Consider the following 25,735-nt stretch of genomic DNA (forward strand, 5'->3'; position numbering starts at 1 on the left):
TTTTTCACATCTCAAAATACTTATACACCATTTTTCACATCTCAAAATACTTCACTGTGTATAAAACTGCAAGAAATTCCTTGGATGTCATATAATATAGCTGCATAATTTAAGAGATAATTTACTAGATAAGGAAACTCAGGCCAAGAAAAGAGAAGCATCTTGACCAAGATTGGTGACAAATAAGAGATTTGAAACCAGTGGTTTTCCATTATACCAAGCTACATTTTAAACAAGCTTAGACAAGGAAACCTAAGAAGAGAAATGAGGCATAAAGTCAGCCATATTTTAACTAAATTTCTGTAGAAATCATGCAAATTTTACATACTATAGACTTTATTATGAAATACTTTAAATGTACAGAGCAGCAGAGGGTATATTTCTAAACACCCATGCAAAGTGTAACTCTTTTAAAGGGCTTAATTACCAGTGTCTTTCTCAGTGCTCAGACTCCCTCTACTTGTAGGTGAAGCAAAGCCACATGCAAACTCATCCCTGGATGCCTGTAACACAATATGATACCTGTGTCATTTAAACAAATCTGTTTATTAGGATAAGAAATCTGAATTAACAGAATGAAATGGGATGTTGATTTCAAACAAAGCTCACAGAAAGTCTATATCAGGTATCAGTGCTTGGTGTTTAGTTGACATCTCTCTTTAAAAATTGGGTACAACCATGCTGTTGCCACCATAGTCTCTGGCCAAGGACATAACTCTAGATGGCCAGTAAAAGCCAACCAGTGCAGTCTAAACATGGTTCAGTTCTCCTTGGAACCAGGGGCAATGCTAGAAGTAGGGGTGTGACCAGAAGAGGCCCTAGGGGAACTTGAGCTCAAAAGAAGGAACAGATAAATGAAATATTTCCAATCTCACAGTCAAATGTAAGAGTAAGCACAAGCATGAGTTACTGTGAAGACCAGCCTGACCAAGGTTGGTACTGCAGCACCCATACCTAGTTGACTTTAGGATCGGGAGTCCCATACAAGCAAGCCATCAGGCAAACTTGAAAATAGCTTTCTTGAGAACCCAGGGAATTTCACCAGGGGAGTTCTCAGAGCAAACTACATAGGACAGTTTAATCTACCATCCAACAATGTGATGTGGCAGGAGGTGTTGCAGGAGTTACAGAACACAGTCAGGCAGGGGGTGTTGCAAGAGTTAACAGTTCTACTGGGCAGACAATATATAAAGGGTACAATTCTGTGCACATTTTAAGAAGGTCATTGGTAAACTGGAGCATATACAGAAGAAGGAAACCAACAAAATAAAGGGTTTGGAATGAAAGATAATGAAGTGGAGATATGTGGCCTGAAAAAAATTTAGAAGGCACAAATTGAAGGGGTAGCATACAGAGGTAGGAACACAAGTGTTCTATATATCTCTAGATACACAGAGATACCTGTAAAGCTAGGACCGGCAGATACGAATCACTGAACTTTTAGGTCTTAATGTGAGAAAGAATGTTTTAATTATTACAATGGGAAATGGCTGCTTTGCCAAGTGGGAGACCGATCACCTCCAAAGTTCCTTCCACCTCTAAGATTCTAAGGGGAGAAAACAAATACAGACCAATTGTGATGAGCTAAAAGTGACTCACCAAGAAGTGCTGAAAAGAAGCTGCCAAGGAAGGGGAGAAGTAAAGGAATAGTTTGAATGCAGTTTAGTCCCTGGTGCCTAACATTGTGAAAGTTAAGAAATTTTTGTTCAGTTTTCAAACTGAATAATTATATGAAAGTATATAACAGATAAAAGGGATTCTTGATGTTCTCTAGGCCCTTGCTATTCAAAATGTAGTCCCTGGACCAGAGACAGTCAAAATCTCTTTAGAAATGCAGAATCTCAAGCCCCGCCCCAGACCTACTCAATTAGGATCTTTATTTTCACCAAATCCCCGAGTAATTCATGTGGACATTAAAGTTGAGAAGTGCTGCTCTAGGAGAAACCGCAAATGTAAAAATGGAGTAAAAAATGAGCTATTAAAAAAAATGAACTATTAAGATTGAAAGCTTTAAGACTGATAGCATTTGACTCCAATTCCAAGTATATTTGATAAAACAAGATAAACTAGCAATATTCCAACAGAAACACATTACCACTTACAGAATTCGGCATGGCCGCACAAGAATACAATGTATCTCGACCTGCTAATCGCTGTATATTTTCCAAAAGCAGTCCAACAAATGGGAGGTACAACTGTGCTATTTTGGCTTGTTGGTTCTGGAAAATAATTAGCAAAAGTTAATACACATATATAAAAAATAAGCAGAGTTGGTTCCATATATCAATGTAAAGATTAAAAGCTGGCTAATATTCACAACAAATTAGTGAAGTATGAGTCTACATATACTTGCAGTCTCAAAACTGTCAGAGAACTTTGTTGGTATTTAGATTTATAGATGATGCAGAGTCAAATCACATCCCTCAAATATAACTGCATAAGGTAAAATGTGTTTCTTTTTTTATAGCAGTTGACTTATAAGGCAGTATTATTATTAGTCCTGCTCTTTAATTCCAGTGAGGGTTGAGCTTTATGAAAGCAAAGACCACATCTGCCTTGTTTACTTGCTGTATCCCCAGTGCCTGCCGCATAGCAGATGGTCAATACACATTAGTTGAATGAATGAACAGGAGTTAAAAAAAAAAAAAAAAACAAGTGCAGCAAATAACTGTTTTAAAAACATCTTTTGCTTTGATTAAAGCTACAATTAAAATAACATGATCTTGGTTCCTGTTTTATTGGCTGCTCAAGCACATACCATGCAATCGGGTGGCTGAAACAATGGGAATTTATTAGCTCACGGTTTTGAGGCTAGGAAAAAGCCCAAATCAGGGTGTCATTAAAGCAATCTTTTCTTCCTGAAGACTGGCGTTCTGGGGCTGGCTGCTGGTGATCTTTGCTCCTGGGATCTTCTTATATGTGCACAGCAGCCTCTCCTTTCCCATTGGGTTCGGTTGACCTTCAGTTTCTTGCTTCCATTAGCATATTTTCTCTGTGTCTAAATTTCATTCTGCTTATAAAGAACTCCAGGTATAAGATTAAGACCCATCCTGATTAAGGTGGGCCAATGCCTTTACTGAAGCAGCCTCATAAAAAGGTCCTATGTACAATGGGCTCATACCCACAGGAATGGATTATGTTAAAGAACATATTTTTCTGGAGTATATAGCTCCAAACCACAACTGTCTCCTAAAAATCAATTATAAGACTTGGGAGATTCATATGCTTATAATGATAGGAATAAAACTGGCCACAGGTGGTATTAATTAACGCAGAACCTCTTATACAAATGTATTTATTGCTTTCCTCAGTTACAGACATCCTTCACCAGATGTGTATATGCGGTGGCTTGGAGTTATGTACACCATAAAAACATGACCTTAAACTTAACCCATCTGTATGGGTATGAACTTTTATAAACAGGATTTCTTGATGAGGTTTCTCCAGTTGAATCAGGATGGGTCTTAAACCTATTACAGAAAGGCCTCATAGGAAAGGTCATAGAGAGGAAGTCAGAGGGAGCAGCCAAAAGCTGGAAGTCAATAAGACCAAGAAGCCAAGAAAGGCCATCAAGTGCATTTGCCACATGACAGAAAAGCCAAGGACCAAGGATTTCAGAATCCAGCCCCAGAATGCCACAGGCTTCTAAGAGAAAGCATCATCTTGATGATACCTTGGTTTGGGACTTCTCCTAGCCTCAAAACTGTGAGTCAAGAAATTCCCATCGTTTAAACCAACCCATTGCATGATATGTACTTTAGCAGCCAGGAAACTAAAACAATACAGATACTCAGATCAGAGAAAACAATGGTTGTGATGGTACAAGGGTTGCCTTCCATATTTCAGGACTTTGTGAGGTTTGTTTGGAGACTTAGATAAAGCCTCTATGGCACAATCATCAATATACAGAACAGAGAAGATTAATAGTATCTCATTGCTGTTTTAATTTGCATTTTTTATTCTTGAGATTGAATAATTTTCATATGTTAATTGGCCACTGTATTTCTTCTTTTAAGAATTTCAAGAACCCTTGATAACAGACTTCTTATATATAACTCCAACAATAATTGTGTCTATCTCCAGGAGATTTCTGATTCAGTAGGTCTGGGCTGGGGTGCAGGTATCTCCCCAAGACAATCTCATGCACACTGATCTAGTCCAGTTTCTTGCTCAAGGGAGGAATGTCCCTAACATACATCCCTGAAAAATGTTAGTTTTTTAGCTTCTTCTCAGACACTCCAAGTTCTTTCAAGAGTATGTAGTTCAGCTAAAGGACCTTTCTACAGAAACCATATTACACAGATGTAGTTAGTAACATCTAGAATCTTACAGATGTTTAGTTTTTGAGGATTGCAAAGCACTTGTTTTCAATAAGCTCCTGAAAACAAATCCTACCTTAAAAAGTAATTCTCTTGGCTATTCTAATAGAGCGAGAATGTATGTTTACATTAAATTATGGTTAGGAAATTCAAAATTAGTGTTCCACAGATTATTAAATTTCTAGGTGAACAGAAAAGTCATCCAAGTTGCAAAGTCTAAATCAAGGCAGGATTCTAATGTAGGCGATAAAGGGCAGAGAGAAGCAAATGGGAAGACTGCCATATTGGAAAGGAAACTAGTTTTTCATTTCATCTGAATATTGAAAGATTATTAAAGTTGGTATGGAGAGTTTGTGATGTGCATGGTCACTTTATTGCATAATTCCATGGAGTAAATAGAAAATAAGGAACCTGAAGATGTACAAAGCGGTAGCCGATTTTGAGAGTTTTTTTAACCATGGTTTTCTCTTTGGTAAAACGGAAATAATACTAATAATAGTAACTCATGTAAAGTATTTAATGCAGTTTCTGGCACACAGAGTATCTTCAATAAATTTTAGCTATTATTAATATTATGGCTTCTAGATTGGAGTCCATTTTAGTTCTGATCATGAGTGATCTCTAGAGAAGAAGATTCTATAATTCTCTCTGGTAAATAGGAACCAGGAAAAGTCATTGCAGAATATATTAAAGTTTGCCTGCACAACAGACAGAAAATAATGTAAATATCTACTAATTGAAAGCTTGTTGGATACATAAAATAAGGTATAACCATATGATGGAATACTATGCATCCATTTTTTAAAAATTGAGTGTTCTAATCTTCAGGCTATATTGTTAAGTGAAAAAACAATAATGCATAATGGATTCTAATACATGTACATTAAAATAGGCTTGTGCATGCATAAAATTGAATTTACATAGTAAATTGATAACAGTAGCTTCTTCTGGAGAGATTAATTGAGGGATGGAGTTAAGGAATGGGAGGGACACATTTTGATTTTTGTTTTTCACCATGTGTGTATTACTTAAAAAAAATATTAAAAAGAAAAGGGATTTGCCTACAGCCCAATGAGAAGCAGAAACTGTAATTCTCTTAAGTGTCAACATCACTGTAGCAGGTATAGGAACTGATATAGACTCCAGGACAAATGTCAGACATTGGACAGTCTTGTTCTGATTAATAAAGATATGTCATGGTAATTATAACAAGTTTCAAAAGCTCCCAAAGCTTTTTAATGAATAGGGCATAATTCGGTGATATCTCCAGAATTTCATTGGAAGAGGGGATTAGGAGTGGCTATCTGGTTGAAAGAGGGGTAGAAGTCTAATCTCAAAGCGATCCTTTCCATAGCAAGCATTCTTCTTCTTCCTTTTCTTTTACCTAACTGTACTTTAATTTGGGGTCACTTTGGGGACCTGATGGAAATTATGGGGGCTTAAAGCTCCCTTCTGAACCCATACTTTTAAACAAAGAGGAAAAGGCTTTAGAAGTCATTGTAAAGGTAATGAGGCTTGACATTTCAATCTTTCCCATAGTCTAAAACTTTAACATGTCTAGGTTCTAACTTATTAAAAATAACAGTAGCTGTGTGTGTAAGCGTATATACATATTGCTTTCAGAATTAAAAAAGTAATATCCAAATTTGTGATATAAAATATTTTAAACTTCACCTTTATGTAACACATGGTGAAATCCCATTTATCCTTTACTTTCATCTGAAAGTTGGGGAGAAAAGAAAAATACAACTTGCTTCAGCGAGGGGAAGTTCATTTCGTATTTTTCTGTGAACCCTTTGAAATCACAGGTAAAGGCATACTCCTCTACATTGCATAAAACCCTTCTCTTTACTACTAGGTATAAGCAGCAGTTAACCAGAACCCAGCAGTAACTGGCATTTTAAAAGATTTGACCAAGCTTAGTCGGACTGAATGATTTTTAAGACATCTTTTACAGATACATTGTACTGACTAACTTGTGTTACGTCAATATCAGCATTCTCAAAAAAGAAACTGCAAAAATGGAAAAATTATACTAAGTAGAGATATGTTAGTAGCTATAGCTATAACAGGACAAAAATAACACTAACTGCAGTAAGCAAAAAAATTACATCTTAGATCTACTTTAGGGTAGAATCACATGAAGCAAACTAGTAAGGTTCTTAAGTAAAATATTTTTGTAATCAAAGAAGTATGAATAGATATAGCTGGCAGACATTTTCTATTTATAAAGGACAAATGGGATTACTATAGAAAAGAATAAAATCCATCTCCAAGTCAGCTTTCCAAAGTGACTACAATGATAAATGACATGATTTCTTTATATTTGAATTTAAAAACAAAGGGGCAAATTATTAATAAGGAAACAACATGATGTATCCTTGAGTTATTTGATACTAATAAAGTTAGGCTATTCCAAATCCACATAGTTTGAAGTCTACTTTTTCAGTCCCTAGAATATAATGTCAATATGATTTGAATATATGTTAAAAGTACAGCAAATGAGAACTATGCTGTGGCCTTTACACATGGGTGTAAGGTTTACAGCCACCTCCAAAACTACTGACAGTAACATCATTAGCATCAACATTTTTTCAGTAAAAAGAGAAACTTTATATTACTATATTTTTTATATGGCATAATTAACATGCCTTCTTATTAACCACTTAGAAATAAACACTATTGTATTTATTTAGGGTTTGGTTAAAAAGATGAAGCTACTATAATAGGGTACTTTAGCAGTCAGCCCAAATTAAGGTATAAATTTGAGAGAGCATGTGTGGCTGCAACCTTAAATGATTTATGAATAAATCATGAAGCAATTATGTTGTTATTTAAATGTAATTTGAGAAACCAGTATTTTTCTTCAACAGTTAACCGAACAGCATTTTTAAAACCTAATGATTTGAAACTGAAACAAATCTTATGTGTAAAAATAAGTTTCCATCAGTGCTCACTTTATGGTCCTTACTGCAAACTTCATCTTTAATTTAAAATTTTAGTAGAAATTTAATAATGTGATACTGATGACCACATGGACCCCCTTACCTTGTGCTGGTATCTAGTGTCAAATGCATGTTTTATCAAAAGATTCTTTATGACCGAGATAGCTGTATATCTGATCTCATAATTGTCTTGAAGAGCAATGGAGGTTTCCCTCAGAAGTAGACCGACCAAGAAGTGATGCTTGCAATAATCATCTGATAAACTGTATTCAAGATTTGAATCTGCAGTACAATGAAATTTAAAACCCATTTATAAAATTCCCAAGTTACTTTTAATGTACATTTAATTTTAAAATATATGATCATGCTATCAAGAATTATAATTTTATTATTAATGAATTTGAATAATTCCTTTATCATATAGACTGAGCATGCAAATTTCTGTAACACAGGCATACTCATAATTAGGGCTAGATAATAGAATTGATCATTTCAGTCAGTAAGATAATTCCAAGATTCTTTTTAGCTCTTAAAATTCTCAGGATTGAATTTAGAACTAAAGAATTCTATATTTGGCAATGTCTTCATACTTTTTTTTGTATCTCAAGAGATTAGGTTACAACTATGAATATGAATAGTTCTATAGAATATTTCATTTACTTATCTGTTTATTCTGGTAAAGTTGGAAAAGGAAGAGAATCTAGACAACCGAATCACTCTAACATCATTAAATATTGATTGTTTTAGTAGAAGTTAAATATTGGCCTGAATATATACATGGGATATAAGAACACTAAGAAAATCAGCCTCATCGCACTCCACTTCATCACCATGCACATACAAATATTTTATTTCATAAAATCACCACTTCAAACTATGCCTTTCACTCCCTTTTAGACTCTCATTCCTTTTTAAATCCTAGTTGGTAATATCCTGGTTGGAACTTGCCTTATAATTATTTTTAGAAGGGACTGTGATGAATTTTATTGATTCTACTATCTTTATTTTTCCTCCCCTACTTTATCATTAGCTAGGCCATAAAGTTGAAAGATACGTTTCTATTTCTTTTGTGGCCTCTTCAGCTCTTAATATAATGAATGTTATGAATACAGTATGGGCTTGATAAATGCTTGTTGAACAGTTAGATTTAATCCTAAATCCTGGGGATCTGTCTGTTTACATCTCTTCTTGTCCCTGCATTCCTCTTAGCTATCAGTAAGTATTGGAGAAGTATGTGAGCTATTCTTTCTCAGAATCTAATATGGGAGTGGTTGAAAAGGGGTGCTTCGGTTTTTAAGTATTTTTTTTTCCTCCATTTTCACTGACTGTGATTCCACCATTAGAACCACTGCTCAAGCAGATACTTCTCTAAGGACCAAGACAGGAGATTTTCTTCTTGACATTGGTCATACTCTTTTGTGGATCCCAATCATGCTCTATGCACAAAGGTCAATACTGACTAACTGAGGTGGCCTTATCTGGGTAGATTTTGCAAATGGTAATGGATTTTTTTTTTAACCTCAAAGCTTTGAAAATAAATCCAACCAGGTGGTTTTATCCACACCTTCAAATGGTGGCCAAATAATCATTAAATACAGTCAGAGAGAAGGGAGGCAAGCCTGTGAGAGATGGCACATACTTAAAGAGCAGAAACCCTCTAATTTTCACCTCTTGCTCTCATGCTGGCTTGCAGCAGGAACCTATTTTCTGAGGATGGATATTTTAAACTTGATCCTGATAGCAACACTCAATCTTATTTTAAAAGTAAAGAAACATACCACCTTGTAGGTTTTCTGGGTACATTAACTAAAGCCTCATTCGGCTAGGGAGGATTTGAAAAGCAAACAAAATCCCCAACCACCTTAACCATTCATCAAATCAATTGTTTTTAAAGAAAACAAACTAGTTTAGAGTGAACCGAGTTAAACCTACCTACTGAAGTCAAACGGTCCACCGCAAATGAAAAAAAATCTAATTAATATATGAAAAGAAAAGGGACAAATAAAAAACATAGTAACATAAGAATAGTGCTACACAACAAAGCAGTCAATAAAACTAGCAATGGAGATAACCGAAGGCATTTCATAAATTTAATACATATATGGTAGTATTTTACTCTGCCTTTATAATTCTCTTTCAGTGCTCCTTTCAGCAGAAATGTATTTTTCCCCTTAATTTAGTCTCACATAAGATTCTAAACACTATTACAGAAAGCAATTTTAACAGTACCTGACATCTGTGTTTAAGTAGCCTTCTACGTAATAGACCCAATTTTTTCATACTATAAAATCTCTCAGGTACACGGGTGGTTCAGTGGTAGAATGCTTGCCTTCCATGCAGGAGACCCAGGTTCAAAACCCAGACCATGCGCCCTTCCCCCCCTCAAAAAAAATCTCACTCCCCCTATGAAGAAAATACACGATACCATTAAGGAGCCTTATCTTCAGATAGTAAAAATTCTGAGGCTACTTTCGAGTTGACTGGTTTAACTAGAAAACTTTATACTAAACTAGAACTAGCAAAAAAGGAGAAAAAAAATTCCAACTAATGAAACATGCAAATACATACCTTGAACTCTCTGAAGTTTAGGTTTTGCAAATGCCATTGGCAAATTCAGAGGAATGTAATGTTCGTGGTTGCAAATTGTTTGCAAAAATTCAAATTTATATTCAGCCAGGATCTAAATGGAAAGAAATCATACATTAATTCATATTTAGTAGGCATTTATGATTATGAGTATGATTATGATTACAGAGTAATGCATATTTTAATAATTTAATACATATCATTAATTTTCACAGCAGAAGTGTTTAGTATTCTAAGCATACCTTGAGGCATGATCTGTGCAGGAGGGAGTTAACATAGCAGGCCTGAGACTGCTATCCTTAAAATGGCTTGCTGACAAGGTTGGCAGGCATCTGGGAAATTGGATTTTGAAATGTTCCATACATGATAAGGTTGTGCCTGCTGTGCCAGCCTGCTTAGACTATTTGTACAAATAATGCGATTTTATGATAAACACCTGTTTGCCTTCTGAGAGTCAGGAATTTTGACTAGCCTCTTAATACCTGATCAGCCTCCAATAAAAACTCTAAACTCTGAGTCTCAAGTGGACTTTCCTGAACAAGAACACTGCACACATGTGACTGCATTTTCACTGCTTAGAGGGAAGGTGTGCTCTGTGTGAGCTTTCACAGGAGGGAGAGAGTTTAGGAAGCTTGCACATGAATTTCTACAGACTCTGCTTGATGTATTTTCTTTTTTTAACTTTTTTTATTGTATGGTATAATATATATACAAAGCAAAGAAATAAAAAAAAGCAATAGTTTTCAAAGCACTCTTCAACAAGTTATTACAGGACAGAACCCACAGTTTGTCATGGGCTACCATACGATCCTCTCAGATTTTTCCTTCTAGCTGCTCCAGAATATAGGAGGCTAGAAGGCTTAAATATTTTTTTATCACCACAATCGACTTTTTTTCTTTCTTTTTTGTGAAAAATAACATATACACAAAAAAGCAATAAATTACTAAGCACAGCACACACAATTAGTTGTAGAACATATTTCAGACTTTGACATGGGTTACAATTTCACAATTTTAGGTTTTTACTTCTAGTTGCTATAAAATATGGGAGACTAAAAGAGATATCAATGTAATGATTCAGCATTCATATTCATTTTTTAAGTCCTATCTTCTATGTATAATTCGAACATCACCTTTAATCTTTCCATACCTCTCTTTCAGGTTGTTCGGGCTATGGCAATTCTAAATTTTTTATATTGGAAGGGTCTATCACTAATATGGGGTAAGGAGATGGAACTATCTGATATTCTAGAGAGGCTCAGCTAGGTTTCAGAACTTATATGGACCAGGGACCCATCTGAAGGTTGTAGGTTCCTGGAAAGTTGCTCTAGTGCATAGAACCTTTGTGGAATCTTATATATTGCCCTAGGTGTTCTTTAGGTTTGGCTGGAAAGGACCTGGTTGGACTTTTGGCAGGTTATGATAAGTAGCAATGCCTAACTGAAGCTTGTCCTTGATGTATTTTCAACTTACTGATCTGGCTGAATATCTTCACTGTCATTGTAATGAATCTTAGCTATGAATAGGACTATACATTGATTCCTATGAGTGGTCCGGGGGACCCCTAAAACACTAGCCAATATTCTCTGTTTCATGGTATAGCTATATTCACTATATCTAATAAAAACAGCAGTTGCAGAGCCTCCTGAGAAGAACAAATGTCACCCTTGGTCTCATACTCTAATGTCTCACATCCACTACAGTTATGCCTTTAACTTACCTTAGGATCTTTGGGGCTGAATCCAGATACATAGTCATTTATCAAATTGAAAACAAATCCTCTGTCCATTAGTGTCAAACAGCGCTACAGAAAACAAATAAAAATGAACTGTTAGTTGTATAATTCTAAAAGTCTGCCAAGCATAAAATATAAACTGTTCCACACTAAGGGGATGACCATTCCCATTTTACAGATAATGGAATAATCGTTTCAGAGCTTCAGATAACCTTAAGGAAAGAGTTAAGGGGCAGCATTGTTGGAACTGGGACTCAACTATGCAATTTTCATAACAAGAAATACATTCCCAGAAATACCCTCATTTTGGTTAACCCTCAAAGCCCGAAATGAAGTATACGGCTGTAAGTTAGCTATTGAAAGTGTGGCTTGCCTTGTTAAATAATTCAGATCAAAAGGGTATTTTCTTTATCATGTCCTTGAAGTCTAGGCCTATTAAAACATTCTTCCTCTGTGAATGTTATACATATTTGCTTGCTGTCATTCTTCTATTTAAGGCCCTTACTACCTTGCAACTGAACAATTGCAGTTAGCCTCCTAACTGGGCCTTCATGCCTCTATTCTCTCCATTCATCTAACTACTTCTGGATTAATCTCTAAGTCCTAGCCTCATTATGTCATTCTTCTACCCAAAAAACTTTCAACATTTCCCTACTGTCACTTATATAATTTCAAACCACTTAGTTTGGCATTCAAGGACACTCACCATCTTGTCCTAACCTGATTTTTCAGCTTTATTTCCCAAAAACCACTCATCTTATTATCCCCTCAAGAAGCCTTTATGTTCCCTCCTCTGGGGTCTGCTCATGCCAGACCTATTGCTAATATCTAATCCTGTCCATTCTTCAAGATTCTGCCGAAATCCCTTCTTCTTTAAACACTTTGCTCCACAGGTTCCTTTAAGCACTTTATTCTACACTAGATTGTATTTTAATTATCATTTTTTCCTCTGTCCTCACCTAGATAGGACAAAAGGAACTCTTTTTCTTTGTAGTCTCCATAGGGCCTAGTGTATTCCAGTGAAACAGAAGGAACTTGATATTTGATTAAACAGTTGTATGAATCTCACGTCTCATCCTCTCTCTTGAACAGCCATTGACACTGCCCTAGGTGAGACCCTCCTCTTTTCTCAACTGGATTACTAAGGTAGGCTTATATTCATTTATGTACTCATCCAAAAACATTTGGAACATCTACTGTGCTTGACACAATTCATTACATTCTAGAGAAATACAAAGATGAGTAAGACATGGTTCTTATTCTTGTCCAGCAGGGAAAGCAAATGAACAATCAAAATAGAGTACAATAAGAAGAATCAGAGAACTATTTAAAGGTGGGGTGAACAAGAGAAGGGGTGATCAGTGCTGCAGGGAAGGCTAGAGAAGAGTTGTACCTGAAAGATCATTGTCCTAACTCTGGGTCGTCCTCACTTCAACCGCCATACCAGAAATAGAATTATCCGCAGAAATATTTGGGATACTCCATTGTATACAGATGAAAAACTGAACTCCTTAGCCTGGCATTCAAGGCCTTCCATAACCAGATGGCATTTCCAGCTGTACTTTCACATATTCTAAACTCTATGCAGCACCTTCTCTTGTGTCCCTAAACGATTCCTGAACACACATATCTCATTTTTGCCCATGGACTCTGCCTGTAACACCCTCGACCTTATCTTGGGAACCTTTTTTTTTTTATTGCTTTATTTAAAAAAAAATTTTTTTATTAATTTATTTTATTTATTAAAATACCAACATACAAACACAAACATTCTTACCATATGATCATTCCATTCTACATATATAATCAGTAACTCACAATATCATCACATAGTTGCATATTCATCATCATGATCATTTCTTAGAACATTTGCATCAATTCAGAAAAAGAAATAAAAAGACAACAGAAAAAATTCATACGTACCATACCCCTTGCCCCTCCCTTTCATTGATCACTAGCATTTCAATCTACTAAATTTATTTTAACATTTGTTTCCCCTATTATTTATTTTTATTCCATATGTTCTACTCATCTGTTGACAAGGTAGATAAAAGGAGCATCAGACACAAGGTTTTCACAATGACACAGTCACACTGTGACAGCTGTATCATTGTTCAATCATCATCAAGAAACATGGCTACTGGAAGACAGCTCCACATTTTCAGGCAGTTCCCTCAGCCTCTCCATTACATCTTGAATAACAAGGTGATATCTACTTAATGCGTAAGAATAACCTCCAGGATAACCTCTCGACTCTGTTTGGAATCTCTCAGCCACTGATACTTTGTCTCATTTCACTCTTCTCCCTTTTGGTCGAGAAGATTTTCTCAATCCCTTGATGCCGAGTCCCAGCTCATTCTAGGATTTCTGTCCCACGTTGCCAGGAAGGTCCACACCTCTTGGGGAACTTTTAATTCTTCTAGTCTATTCTTACTTATTTGTCATAATCCCTCCCTTTCCTGTTTTCCTATTTTAGTTTTGGTATAACAGTTATCATATTTTATCTTGGATATGATTGGAATGTGACTCTCACATCTTTGAATCCCCACATAGAAGATAGACAAATGATTGTGGACTTGAATTAAGAAGAATACTACTATTAAATTAACTATGTTCTATTCCCTTTACATAGTAAACTTCAAATTCATACTCCATTAAAGAAATTGAGATTTTACATTTCAGATAATCTTATCCTTATTTTAATTTAAAAAGATATGTAGCACTCCAAAGTGGTTAAAAGGGTAAATTGAGTTATATATATATTATATATATACACATATGTCACCACAATGAAAAGTAAAAAAAAAAAAAAGAAAAGATATTTTGATGTTTAGTTTTTAAATACACAAAACAGCTTATGTAATAGTGCTAAATATTTCTTTTAATTCTGGCAAAGAAAAGTCAGAAACCTATGTGTGAGTTTTTAATTAAAGAACAAGAGTGTGTTAAAGAGTATGCTTGGATGAATTGAGGTTCTAAATATAAGGTTGCTAGATATGAAGAGCTGTGAGAAGAGGGGAATGGAAATAAGCAAGTAAAAACTACTTGTGTTACAAACCCATGCCTGCTCTCTGCAACAAATCAAATATTGTTGTTTTCCCCTTGCATACTGATAAGAGCAAAAAATAGCAATAATAAATGTCTTTCATAAAACCTAAGGATTTCTGGCATTTCACAAACACAATAACCTCATTGATCAAAATTTGTACCGTTTTTATTTACATATATTAACTACACGTATACTGTAGTTGATCAGTGAACAGGTTGTTTTAGTTTAAGAGCTGCAAACTCAAAGTTCCAGAGGGGCCAGAGAAACGACTTAAATATATAAAGAGCTTTAAAGGTATACTAAGGAGTGCACTGTGGTAAGCTAGAAAGTACATGCCTCATCCTAAGGCATTCAAATTAAAATACTTTTTAAAACATTGTGTAAAACAAACAAAACATGTCTGTTGGCCAAGCCACCTGTATGGGACTTCTGATTTAATTAATTAGTCATTTCAGGGAGGGAAGAAAATCAATCAAACTCAGAAGGATGAATTCAATCAAAAGCACTTGTCCACCAGCTTTATAAAGACCTGAGTTTCTAGAAAGCAGGTAATCAAAACCAAAGAAAATATCAGTGAAGATTAGCTCATTACCATGTTCAGGCTGCGTTTAACTCACCTTCAGAAAGCTAGCCAAACTATAGTTGACATTTCTGGACTCATCAGGAATCTCTCCGTATCGAATTGTCACATGTGGAATTATTGCAAGAAGCAGTGAATGTAAGACATGATGGTATGCCTCAGGGAACCTCTGGCCTCTGGGAAGCTTAAATTAAATAGGCATAGAAAAAAGTCATAATTCTAAAAGGTGTAAATCAACTGCCATGTTTATCTCTAAACACGTCCTATACATAAATATATAGAGATTTTTTTGGCATGGGCAGGCTCTGGGAATTGAACCCGGGTCTCCAGTATGGCAGGTGAGAATTCTGTCACTGAGCCACCATTGTACCACCTTGTTCTATATATAAATATGTTTTTTAACTGGAGTATAATCTTTCTCCCAACTTAAAAAATGGCACTGGATCATTACAGGAACTATCTGGACCACTAATAAAATAACTGATTGAAATTAACAGCAAAAATGGGTCATTCTAACCCAACTTTGGAATACTACGTTCCTAAGATGCAGAAACATGCCAGTTTTTCATTCCATGGTTTTCCTGACACATGCATCTCAATTTCAGTTAAATCAATTCTATGAAAATTGATTAAAAAAGATAAATATATGGAACTGTAACCCATACCAAGCTTTAAAATATGTTTTATAACTACTTGTTCAAATATACTTGGAAATTTATTGCTTTTTTGTATATATATTCCACAATAAAAAACGTTAAAAAAGATAAATATGAGGTAAATGTTTCTCACTTCACAGGTCTTAGTTTTAAGATTCCTTCAATTAAGAAAATGTCTTTGTATCTTTAAAACAACTTGAAAAAAACAACTAAATGTACATACCACATATCAGGGACACATTTATTATATAAAGGGCTTTTAATTTTGTATATTACTTAGACCTTTCTAAGAGAAAAGTTATTTCTGATTTGGTACTTGTTCTACTTCCAAATGGCTATTTTCAACATAGACATTTTAAAACTGTAACTCAAAGGCCAAGCTTCAAAAGTAGTAAGTTTTGGTGGCAAATAATTTTACAGTTAGAAGCGTCTCTACAGATCAGTAGAAAACACATGAACTGTCAAGACCTCAGATTTATACAATACATTCATTTTTTTTTGTAAGCAAAGTTGAAAAAGCTAAGGGCAAAGAGCCCTTAAATATAAAAGAAGATTTGCATATCATGGCTATCCATGAGTAAAAGTAGCTTTCTTTGCTTATGTTATATATGATTCTTGAGTCTACTTACCTTAATTTTGTTCTCTTCCAACAAGTACGTGGCCATCGACTTTGCAATAATTTCAAAGAAAAACCATGAGTACTAAAATAAAAATAGATAAAAATCAATTTTTACTAGTTACCCAAATCTTTGAAGCTTAGCAAAGTATGACAAATCAATACAGATCTTGTCTCTGAACTTTAATAACTTCAAATGAGCCCAACTCACTATCAAAGTTCTACAGAGTACTTCCAAATTGTTATTTTGGGGGAAAAAAAAGGCAATATTTTGCCTCAGGGCCAACTGGTAATACACAAAAGGTATGATGGGAATACCCACCCCCACGAGTAGGGGTATTTTGTTGCTGGCATTGCTTAGAATTTCTCATACACATGGTGATAATAAAGAGCAGACCAACTTTTAGCTGATTTTATTATTGTTTTAAAATTTTGTACAGACAGTATCATTACTGCCTGCACTCAGTGGTGGGCCTATCCCTGCCCTTGATATGACATTGGAGCCAATGTGTATGTGTTTGTCCACACAGGGTAATTTGAAGGGCACAGGGAAGCCTCAAGAAGTTTTATCTTAAGACAACTGAAATTCTACCAGTAGTAAGAAATATAATAAAAATTTTGACAGTAATAAGCACTATCATTTATTGAATGCTTATCAGGTGTCAGAAATGTTGTGTTAAATGCTTTACTTATATTTTACTAGTGTTTTTTTTTTGCATGGGCAGGCTCTGGGAATCGAACCTGGGTCTCTGGCCATGGCAGGCGAGAACTCTGCCACTGAGCCATCATGGCCCACCCTATTTATATTTTAGAAATGAGGAATTCCGCAGCAAGGCTCAATAACCGGCCCAAAGTGCGTGGTGGATACAGGATCAGGTCTGTCTGATCCAAAATTCCTTCCACAACACATTGGGTTGGGAGAAGGGTATGGGAAGGGTGGTAAAGGCTGGGTGGAGAACTTCAGGGAAAAGGACATGTTCCCTGGTTTGTTCTGTTTCCTTACCTTTAGCAGTTTGTTGATTGCTAAAAAGTCTGCAGACTGCTTCAATATTGCTATCATCGTGGTAGCTAGGGTTTCATGTATCAGCTGGGCCTGAGGAGCGCTTGGTTTTTCAGGTCGGAAGCTATACTACAAACAAAGAAAATGAACCGTGAGACAAAATTGTCACATAATATAAGTTGCTCAGAAAGAAAGCTTACTCCACATACCTTTATGAAGGACCTTAAATAATTATCCAAGCCTTCTTCATGGCACTTTGATACAATATGTAAGAGAACCCTGAAACAACATTCACAAAAGTCAGCATATCACGCTACAATTAATTACCATAGTTTGACTGTTAAATAAAGAGCACTTCTAACCCTAAGTATTTAACACTGCCTGAATATTAAAAGTCTGGATGACTGCATTGGTGTCATGGTAGTTTGGGTATAACCAAGATTTCAGCGTCTAACATACTTTATTCCGGGTAACATCTAACATACTTTATTCTGGGTAATCTATACCCAGATTGTTTCATCTTCTTTCTAAAATCTGCATACATTTTAAGTATAGCCATAGCTAATTTGTGGTAAAAATATTTCAAAAAGTACATATTGAAATCCCTTCTACTGAGAATAAAAGGAGAATACAAAGCTAAAATGGCAAGTATGTCAACAGATGGGGGAAAAAGGAAGGGAGACACAGGACAGGTACAATGATATGAACTACAATTGTAGGTAAATATAACACTCATAGAAAGTTTTAAAGTTAAGTGACTAACAGTGGTTCTCAAACTTTAACGTATCAGAATCACCTGGAGATAGGTGCCTCTTAACAGACTGCTTAACCGACTTTGTAGGTCTGGGGTGATGTTCAATTACTGGCATTTTGAGTAAGTTTCCAGGTGACACACTGTGCTGGTTTGGAAGCCCACACTTTGTGAACCACTGGACTAGAATAATGCTTCCTAGATTTTTCAACCAGATTACTCCCAACGGCAGAGGAAAGAAAATGGTATGGAACTGTGTGTAGGTTGAGATCTGGTGAGAGAGGCTGTGGCAACAGCAGATGCAGAAAAGCCAGAAATCTTCAGAACTGAGTTCATCAGTTCTTTGAAGTCTCCTGTATTCATTTCAAAATTCAGGTGCCTTTTACATTCTAATCTTAAAATATATCCATGCTTGTTTTCATATAAATAGAATGCTCCCTTATTCTCTCAAACAAAAAAATAATGACATAGGGCTGTTCTGATCAATGTGAGAGCCACTAGTTACATGTAGCTATCTCGAGTTTAAATTAATTAAAATTAAGTGTAATTTAAAATTTGCTTCCTAAGTTGTACTAGGCCCATTTCAAGTGCTCAATAGCCACATGTGGCTAGTGGTTCCCATATTGAAGAGCACAGAGAACATTTCCATCATTGCAGAAAGTTCTACCACGTAGCGCTGGTCTAGGGCAATGGTTCTCAAACACTGTCACATCATGAAATCACCTGGGAAACATTAAAAAAAAAAAGATGCCTGAGATTATGATTTATTTGGTATGAAATGTGGTCTTGGCATAGACATTCTCAAAACTTCCCAAGTGATTCTAATGTGCAGAAAATTTTAGAACCCCTGGGGGAGGAAAATACGTCAACTTTATACTGTGGCTTGTGATACCATCTATTCCTGGGGATACAAGTCCCCCAGTCTGAGAAGCATCAAACTAGAGAAAGCTGAAATTGTATTTCTAACTTTGGGGGTTATCATTTGGAAGATAAATTGATCTTTAAAATGAAGAAATGCAAAAGAAAACAAAATTTGCTTCTTTATGTAACAAAACTCACATAGTGCAGTTGATAGGAACGTCATCTTCATGGGTCATATTTGTGAGAACTCGGAAGAGTTGCATAAGAATTACAGGTAGAAACTGTATCATGACTTGGATCTCCATGGCATGCAAACACTAAAATAAGTCATTATTAGTTATGAAAACAAACAAAGATGATATAATTTGCAAATGTGAAGCGCAATAAAAAATCAAGTAAAATATAGTCACAACAATACAGGCTCCCTAGAATGTGAGTTTCATGGGACAGGAAACTTTGTTTTGTTAATTATTTTATTCATTTTGCACTCGGATTTTCTTAGTTTATTTCATATTTAATTAAATCCTTTACTTAAGATAACAAGTACAACTGGGATAAATAAGTTTGGGAATAAAGATACCTGAATCTTAGTAAATAAACACTCCATTGTGGGGAGAAAGTTATGCTTGGCAGTACTGGAAACAAGCCTACTAGCCCACGGAATTCAGTATTTTTATGGAGAAAAAGTGGAGCATCAGTTAATCTAGTGAGAAGTTAAGCAGAACTCAATAAAGAACAGTTCTTTATAACTGGCTTTCAAGCTACAAAACCAAAGCAGTGTTCCACCCTAACATCTTCATATCACAACATTTCAAACTTTTAACATTGTCTCTAATGATAAGTGTGTTAGTAACAACAAAAAGGAAAATTGTGCTCATATATACACAGAAATGATACAAAGAACAAAATTTATTTCAAAAATTACCTCTTCTCTCCCCATTCATGTATTTACTCACTCATGTAATCAAACAGCCAACCAAAGTAAAAAAGAAACAAATCAACCTTGCTGAGTGAGTGCCTTCTATACTTTCAATGTGCAGTGCTAATAGAGATGGACTAAACAAGTCTCTGTTCTTAAGGAGCTCACAATTTATTCCTCACAGTCTCCCTTACCTTTGCCCCAACTTTCCATCCTTTCCCACTACCCTTTTTCAGCACTCTATATCGCTGATGTCCAAATCATCCTATTAGATTTCTGTGCAGCTTGTCTTCAAACAGATGCCTAAGGCAATGACTCTAGTTCAAGGAATTCATGGCCTGGCCTTCAAATTGTCCCTTTCCTTTTGCCTCCTTTTCTTCCATCCTCACTGTCGTTCGCCCCTTTTCATGAACTTCTTATCCATAACCAAAATAGTATAACAATTTTCTGTCAGGTCTATGTAGTTTCTCTTTACCCCCAATACATCCTACTCTCACTTACAAATTAATATTCTTCAAATACTGGTTACATTAGGCCACCTCCCACCAAGATTGGTTTGTTACCTACCTATTACCTTGGACTGTGGTTCTTAACTGGAAGCTATTTTGCTCCCGCCCTCCCAGGGGACATTTGACAATGTCTGGAGCCATTTGGGGCAGACTTTCGTGGGGGTGGGGGATGAGCAGGGAGGGAGGTTTGCTACTGGTAGAGTTCAGTGCTGCTGCCAAATATCCCACAATGCACATGACAGACCCCCACAACAAAGAATTATCGTACCCCAAATGTCAGCAGTATGAAGGTGGAAAAATCCTGACCTAGGAAATTAAGTTACTTATGATACAACCTACATTTTCAACCTGAACTCTCATCATTGTTCTTTCCCAAGGCCAAACTGGTATGGTCACTGCCCTTTGAATACATCCAAATCTTTCTGCATTTGTGCTTTTGGTCAAGATTTTCTTTGCCAAATCCCAGTCATCCTTCCAAGTTAAGTTCAAACCTCCACTTCGGTGAGAACATTCACTCACTCTTCCAACAAAGGTGTACTGAATGAATTGCCAATGTGCCAAGCATATCAAAAGGACATGGTTCCTACCACCAAGCAGTTCACAGTCTATGGAAGATGACATGGAACTAAATCATTCCAATACATACAGTAAATAGTACAACAGTGGTATACACAAAATGCAGAAGGGAAGAAACAACTAAGGCTGAGAGTGGGTAGAGGATGGCAGATAATGCTTCAGAGAGGAAGGTTAAATGTTAAGTAGGATAATGAGGTTAGAAAAGAGAGATGGGCATTTTATGCAGAATTGATCTCCCTGCTACCAGAATTGCTCTTCTGTAATTTATTCTCAACACAGCTGCCAGAATGTTTTGTGAAATGCAAATTAGATAATGGCATTTCCTCTTATTAAAAACAAACCAAACCAGCAACAATGAAAGAACCGTCAAAGACTTCCCGTGCTTACATGTACCTTGCCTATCTTTATAAACTCATCTCATGCCACCGCCGCCCTCACTGCTCACTCTGCTCTAACTACACCATCTTTTATTTTTTCCTGACCTTTAAGCATGCCATCTCAAGATGTTTGCACCTGCGGCAATATTCTGTCATGCTTCTACACAGCTTGAATATCATGGCTGTCTTCCTATCACTGCTTTCTTTTCATCTTCAATGTCATCTCTTCAAACCTGTCTTCCCTGACAACTCTATCTAGAATGCACTTCCAGTCAAGTTAGATCCCATCAACCTGTTCTATTTTCTTCACGGCACTTGTTACTATCTAAAATTACTTGTTTATTATCTGTCTACCCCAACTAGAGCAGGTATGTTGTCTGAATTGCTCCCCATTATATTCCCAGGACCCAGAACAGTATCCAATAAACATTTGATGCATGACTGAATAAATGAACAAAATAAGGAACCAAAAGGTAAGATAAAGCTAGGTGCCTTCTAGACGACAGTGGTTCTTCAATTCACTGAAACCTTAGCACTTAGTCTGCATCATGCATCTGACATTTAATCACATGTTGTTTGGGGAACATTAATTGTATTGCTGTCTTATGAATTCATATATATCTTGTCTCTCCAACCAAGTTGTAAGAGCCCTACCGAAAATGATGCTAAGTTAATCTCTGCAGGCCCCATGACATTTAAGAAAATATTAAATATATAAGAGCTCAACAAACAGATGTTCAATGTGTTGATGAAACAATGTCATGTACAGAGAAAAAGAGACAACAAGGCTTGGTAGAAAGAATGTGGGACGAATTTGGCTCAGTTCTGCAACTAATCAGATGAATGACTACAGTTAAGTCACATCTTCTAGGGCTTCAGTTTTGTCATTTATAAAAAGAACTCTAGAATCCCTTTCTGTACTAACATTCCATACCAGATCTTGGCTGTTTCTGCATTCACATGGCATTTCACTAACAGCCACTAGAGGGCAAATGTAGGTCATAAGAGTATCATAAAATCCACACCCTTAAAAAGATAATTATAATATATTTTTTCCATTTTAATAGTACTAATTCATGAAAATGGTTCTATTCCATTCCATCCTATTAAAATTTTTTATAAACCTTCTTCACTGAAAAAGTCAATGACTTTAATAGACAAAGCATTTATATATATATATACACACACACACACATATATATGCATACACATACATACACATACATACATATATATAAAACTGGAGTTCTCTTAGCCACTACTGAAGGAAGGATTTGAAAGTTAGATGACAAGTATACTTCTTAATGCTAATTAATAGCAATAGCCACCATTTAATGACCATCTTCCTGCTTTCACCCTTGCCTTCTAACTGTATTTTTTATATGGTAGGCAGAGTGATACTTTTAAAATCAAGGTCAGGTCATATCATTCCTCCCTGCAAGGCTTCCAATCTCGGAATACAAGTCAAACTCCTTACTATGGCTTATGAGGCCTTACCTGACTAGCTCCTCAGCTACTTTTCTAATGTAACATCCTATGACTCTGTTCATCAGCCACACTGGAATTCTTGCCATTTGTTGAACACACCAACCAAGCTCCTCAGGGCCTTAGTACTTGCTGTCCCACAACTCTTCCCACAGAAATCCACATGGATGGCTCCTTCCTTTCCCTTAGGTCTCCGCTCAAATGTCCCCTTACCAGAAAGATCGTCTCTGACCCCTCTATATAAAACAGGAGCCCTTTATCACTCCCTATTCCCACCACTGTTTTTTCTTCATAACACTTATTACTACCTGACACACCACATATTTAGTCATTTATTTGCTTATACTATATCTGCTCCCAGAAGAAGGGAGGCTCCTTGACAACAGGGAGATTGTTTCTTTTCTTCACTCATATCCCGAATACTTAGAACAATGCCTGCATCGTTGGAACTGCTCGATATGTAAGTGTTGAATGAATGGATGATTACTATATGGCAGATACTTTCTCGTTTAATCCTCACAACTGCCCTACAGGATGGGTATTATTATTATTATTATTATTATTATTATTATTATCATCTTCATTAGAAAGGTGAAGAAACAAAGGCTCAGAGAAATTAAGTAACTCGGTTCAAGGTCAATCACAGAGCTAGTGATAGGTTTGGAACCCAAACTCAGTTGATGATTCCAAACCCATACATTTTATTTCATGCCATACTACCTCCCCGAAAGAAATGGACATTTTTGGTGCCTGCGAATACCATTAAGTAATAGCATACGTCAGAAGGGACATCCTGTAGAAACTCCATTTGAAGTCAAAATTCCTCAGATGTGCCATGGCTAATTCACTAAAAGAGCAACCAATAGAAGGAAGTCACTATCAGCAGGGTCCTAGGATATACACTTTAGTCCTAGCATGCAGGGAATAAACAGTCTCAGGTTCTTTAGACATTTGATAAACTAGGGTGTTCCTCAAGACTCTCCACCATGCAAGATGCAGAAAATATTTTTATTTCTCTCTTTAGCCGACCCTTGTGGTAATCTTTCACTCATGGAACACAGGAACCATTTCACATTTTATTCCAAGCAAAAGTGATTCCTTTTCTCCTGGCCTTTTCCCCCCACTGTACTTTCCGCCTTTACTGTGCAGTCAGCAGGAATGAAAAGACCTGAAAAATCAATTTATGAAACTGAAGCAAACATTTTCAAGAGATCTTTTAAAAATATGATGTCGAATCCTGGCTATAACATTTCCTTCCTAATGCAGTAACTCTGATGTCTGCTCTCCAACAGCCACTTGATGGAAAAGTACGTAACAGAAAGTGTTCTGCTGAGGATACATAGCCAAAAGTATTTTAAAGTGTTACTCAGATTTTTTCCCACATCAAAATGTGGCAATAGAAAGACATGAAAAGCAAACCTTTCACAGAAAGCTGCTTTGCATTTACCTTTAAATATTTAATGAGCTCCCCTGGAACTTCTTTAGAGCCTGACTGAATCAGCTGGCAATGATGGAAGAATTTGTGCACATGCAGATCCTGGAAAACAGATGGAAACGACCACATGAAATTTGATTCATTACCCTCAAATTCAGCTCTCTACCTCTCCCCTCCTTCCACATCTTGCAAACCTATCTCTCAGGCATTTCAATGCCCAGATTCAGCAGCTGTGGCTACCAATGGATGTGTCCATGTCCCAAAGCTCTTAACCAGCACACAAAGCAGCAAAATCAGGTAAATTTGGCATGTATCTAAAGCACACTGGGTAGGCTACAATTTATACCCAACTAGTCAAATGTGCTATTTAACATCTTTTTTGACTATTGTATTCTATGAAGAAGGGTATAAATCAGACCAGTTGGGCAGCTTCTATTTTATTTAATGAAATCAGTAGGAATAAAGTTCTGACAGGTGAAGAAAAGATAGCAGCAGGGAATGACCAGAACAATCACCTCAGCCATTCAATGCTCAATTTTACCAAGGCCCTTCACGGTTAACTGAGTCCAATGATCCTATATGGTTTCTACATACACTGCTTTTGGGGACAGCATGGATTATATCAGGAATTAGAAAAGTGAAATTTGGATTCTGACTTGGTTTCTATTAATTATTACCTGTGTGACCCTGGATAAGTCACCCAATCTCTGTTTCTTCATCCATAAATGGTGATAATAGCCTCCATATTCCTTTCAGAATTTTTGAAGGCTGAAAATCCCGGTAATCAAAGGATATTGTAATTTGAGAATTATTTTAAATTTGAGGTATTAGTAAGAATGTTATTACTAATTAGAAAGTATTTCATGCTACAACGTCTCTAAAACTATAGGAATCAAATGTAGTCTATTTTTCTTATATTTTTATTGAGAAACATTCACATACATACAGTCAAGCCATATTATACAATCAATGGCTCACAATATCATTACATAGTTGTGTATTCATCACCATAATCATTTTTAGAATATATGCATCACTCCAGAAAAAGAAATAAAAAGAAAAAAAAAAAGAACTCACACATCCCATACTCCTTAATCCTCCCTCTCATTTAACCCACAGTATTTCAATCTACCCAATTTTTACCCTTTATCTCACCCTATTATTTGTTTATTTTGTATTCTTTTTATTTTTTTACTCCTCTGTCCACACCCTGGATAAAAGGAGCAATAGTCACAAGGTTTTCACAGTCATACTGTAAAAGCTATAAATATAGTCTACTTTAATCAAGAAATACATTGAAGTATTAAATTTGACAAATTCAGATAATACAACTTAC

At 36.0% G+C, this 25,735-nt stretch overlaps 1 protein-coding gene across 2 annotated transcripts in view; it reads right to left on the bottom strand.

Annotated features, from left to right (window-relative positions):
* DOCK11 (dedicator of cytokinesis 11) overlaps window positions 1-25,735 on the bottom strand; it is a 218,988-nt gene that overhangs the window by 68,815 nt on the left and 124,438 nt on the right. The window contains exons 23-34 of one of the 2 annotated variants that reach the window (XM_077146575.1): window positions 24,412-24,501; window positions 19,297-19,415; window positions 17,696-17,765; window positions 17,490-17,615; window positions 16,500-16,571; window positions 15,252-15,398; window positions 11,571-11,654; window positions 9,833-9,944; window positions 9,197-9,235; window positions 7,368-7,546; window positions 2,103-2,219; window positions 428-503 (exon numbers count right to left, since the gene is read on the bottom strand). In XM_077146575.1, coding sequence (XP_077002690.1) covers window positions 428-503; window positions 2,103-2,219; window positions 7,368-7,546; window positions 9,197-9,235; window positions 9,833-9,944; window positions 11,571-11,654; window positions 15,252-15,398; window positions 16,500-16,571; window positions 17,490-17,615; window positions 17,696-17,765; window positions 19,297-19,415; window positions 24,412-24,501 — 1,231 coding nt within the window. The remainder of the gene's footprint in view (window positions 1-427; window positions 504-2,102; window positions 2,220-7,367; window positions 7,547-9,196; window positions 9,236-9,832; window positions 9,945-11,570; window positions 11,655-15,251; window positions 15,399-16,499; window positions 16,572-17,489; window positions 17,616-17,695; window positions 17,766-19,296; window positions 19,416-24,411; window positions 24,502-25,735) is intronic. The other variant, XM_077146576.1, reaches the window with a different exon arrangement.

This window comes from Tamandua tetradactyla, chromosome X, assembly GCF_023851605.1.
Source record: "Tamandua tetradactyla isolate mTamTet1 chromosome X, mTamTet1.pri, whole genome shotgun sequence".
Taxonomy (NCBI): domain Eukaryota; kingdom Metazoa; phylum Chordata; class Mammalia; order Pilosa; family Myrmecophagidae; genus Tamandua; species Tamandua tetradactyla.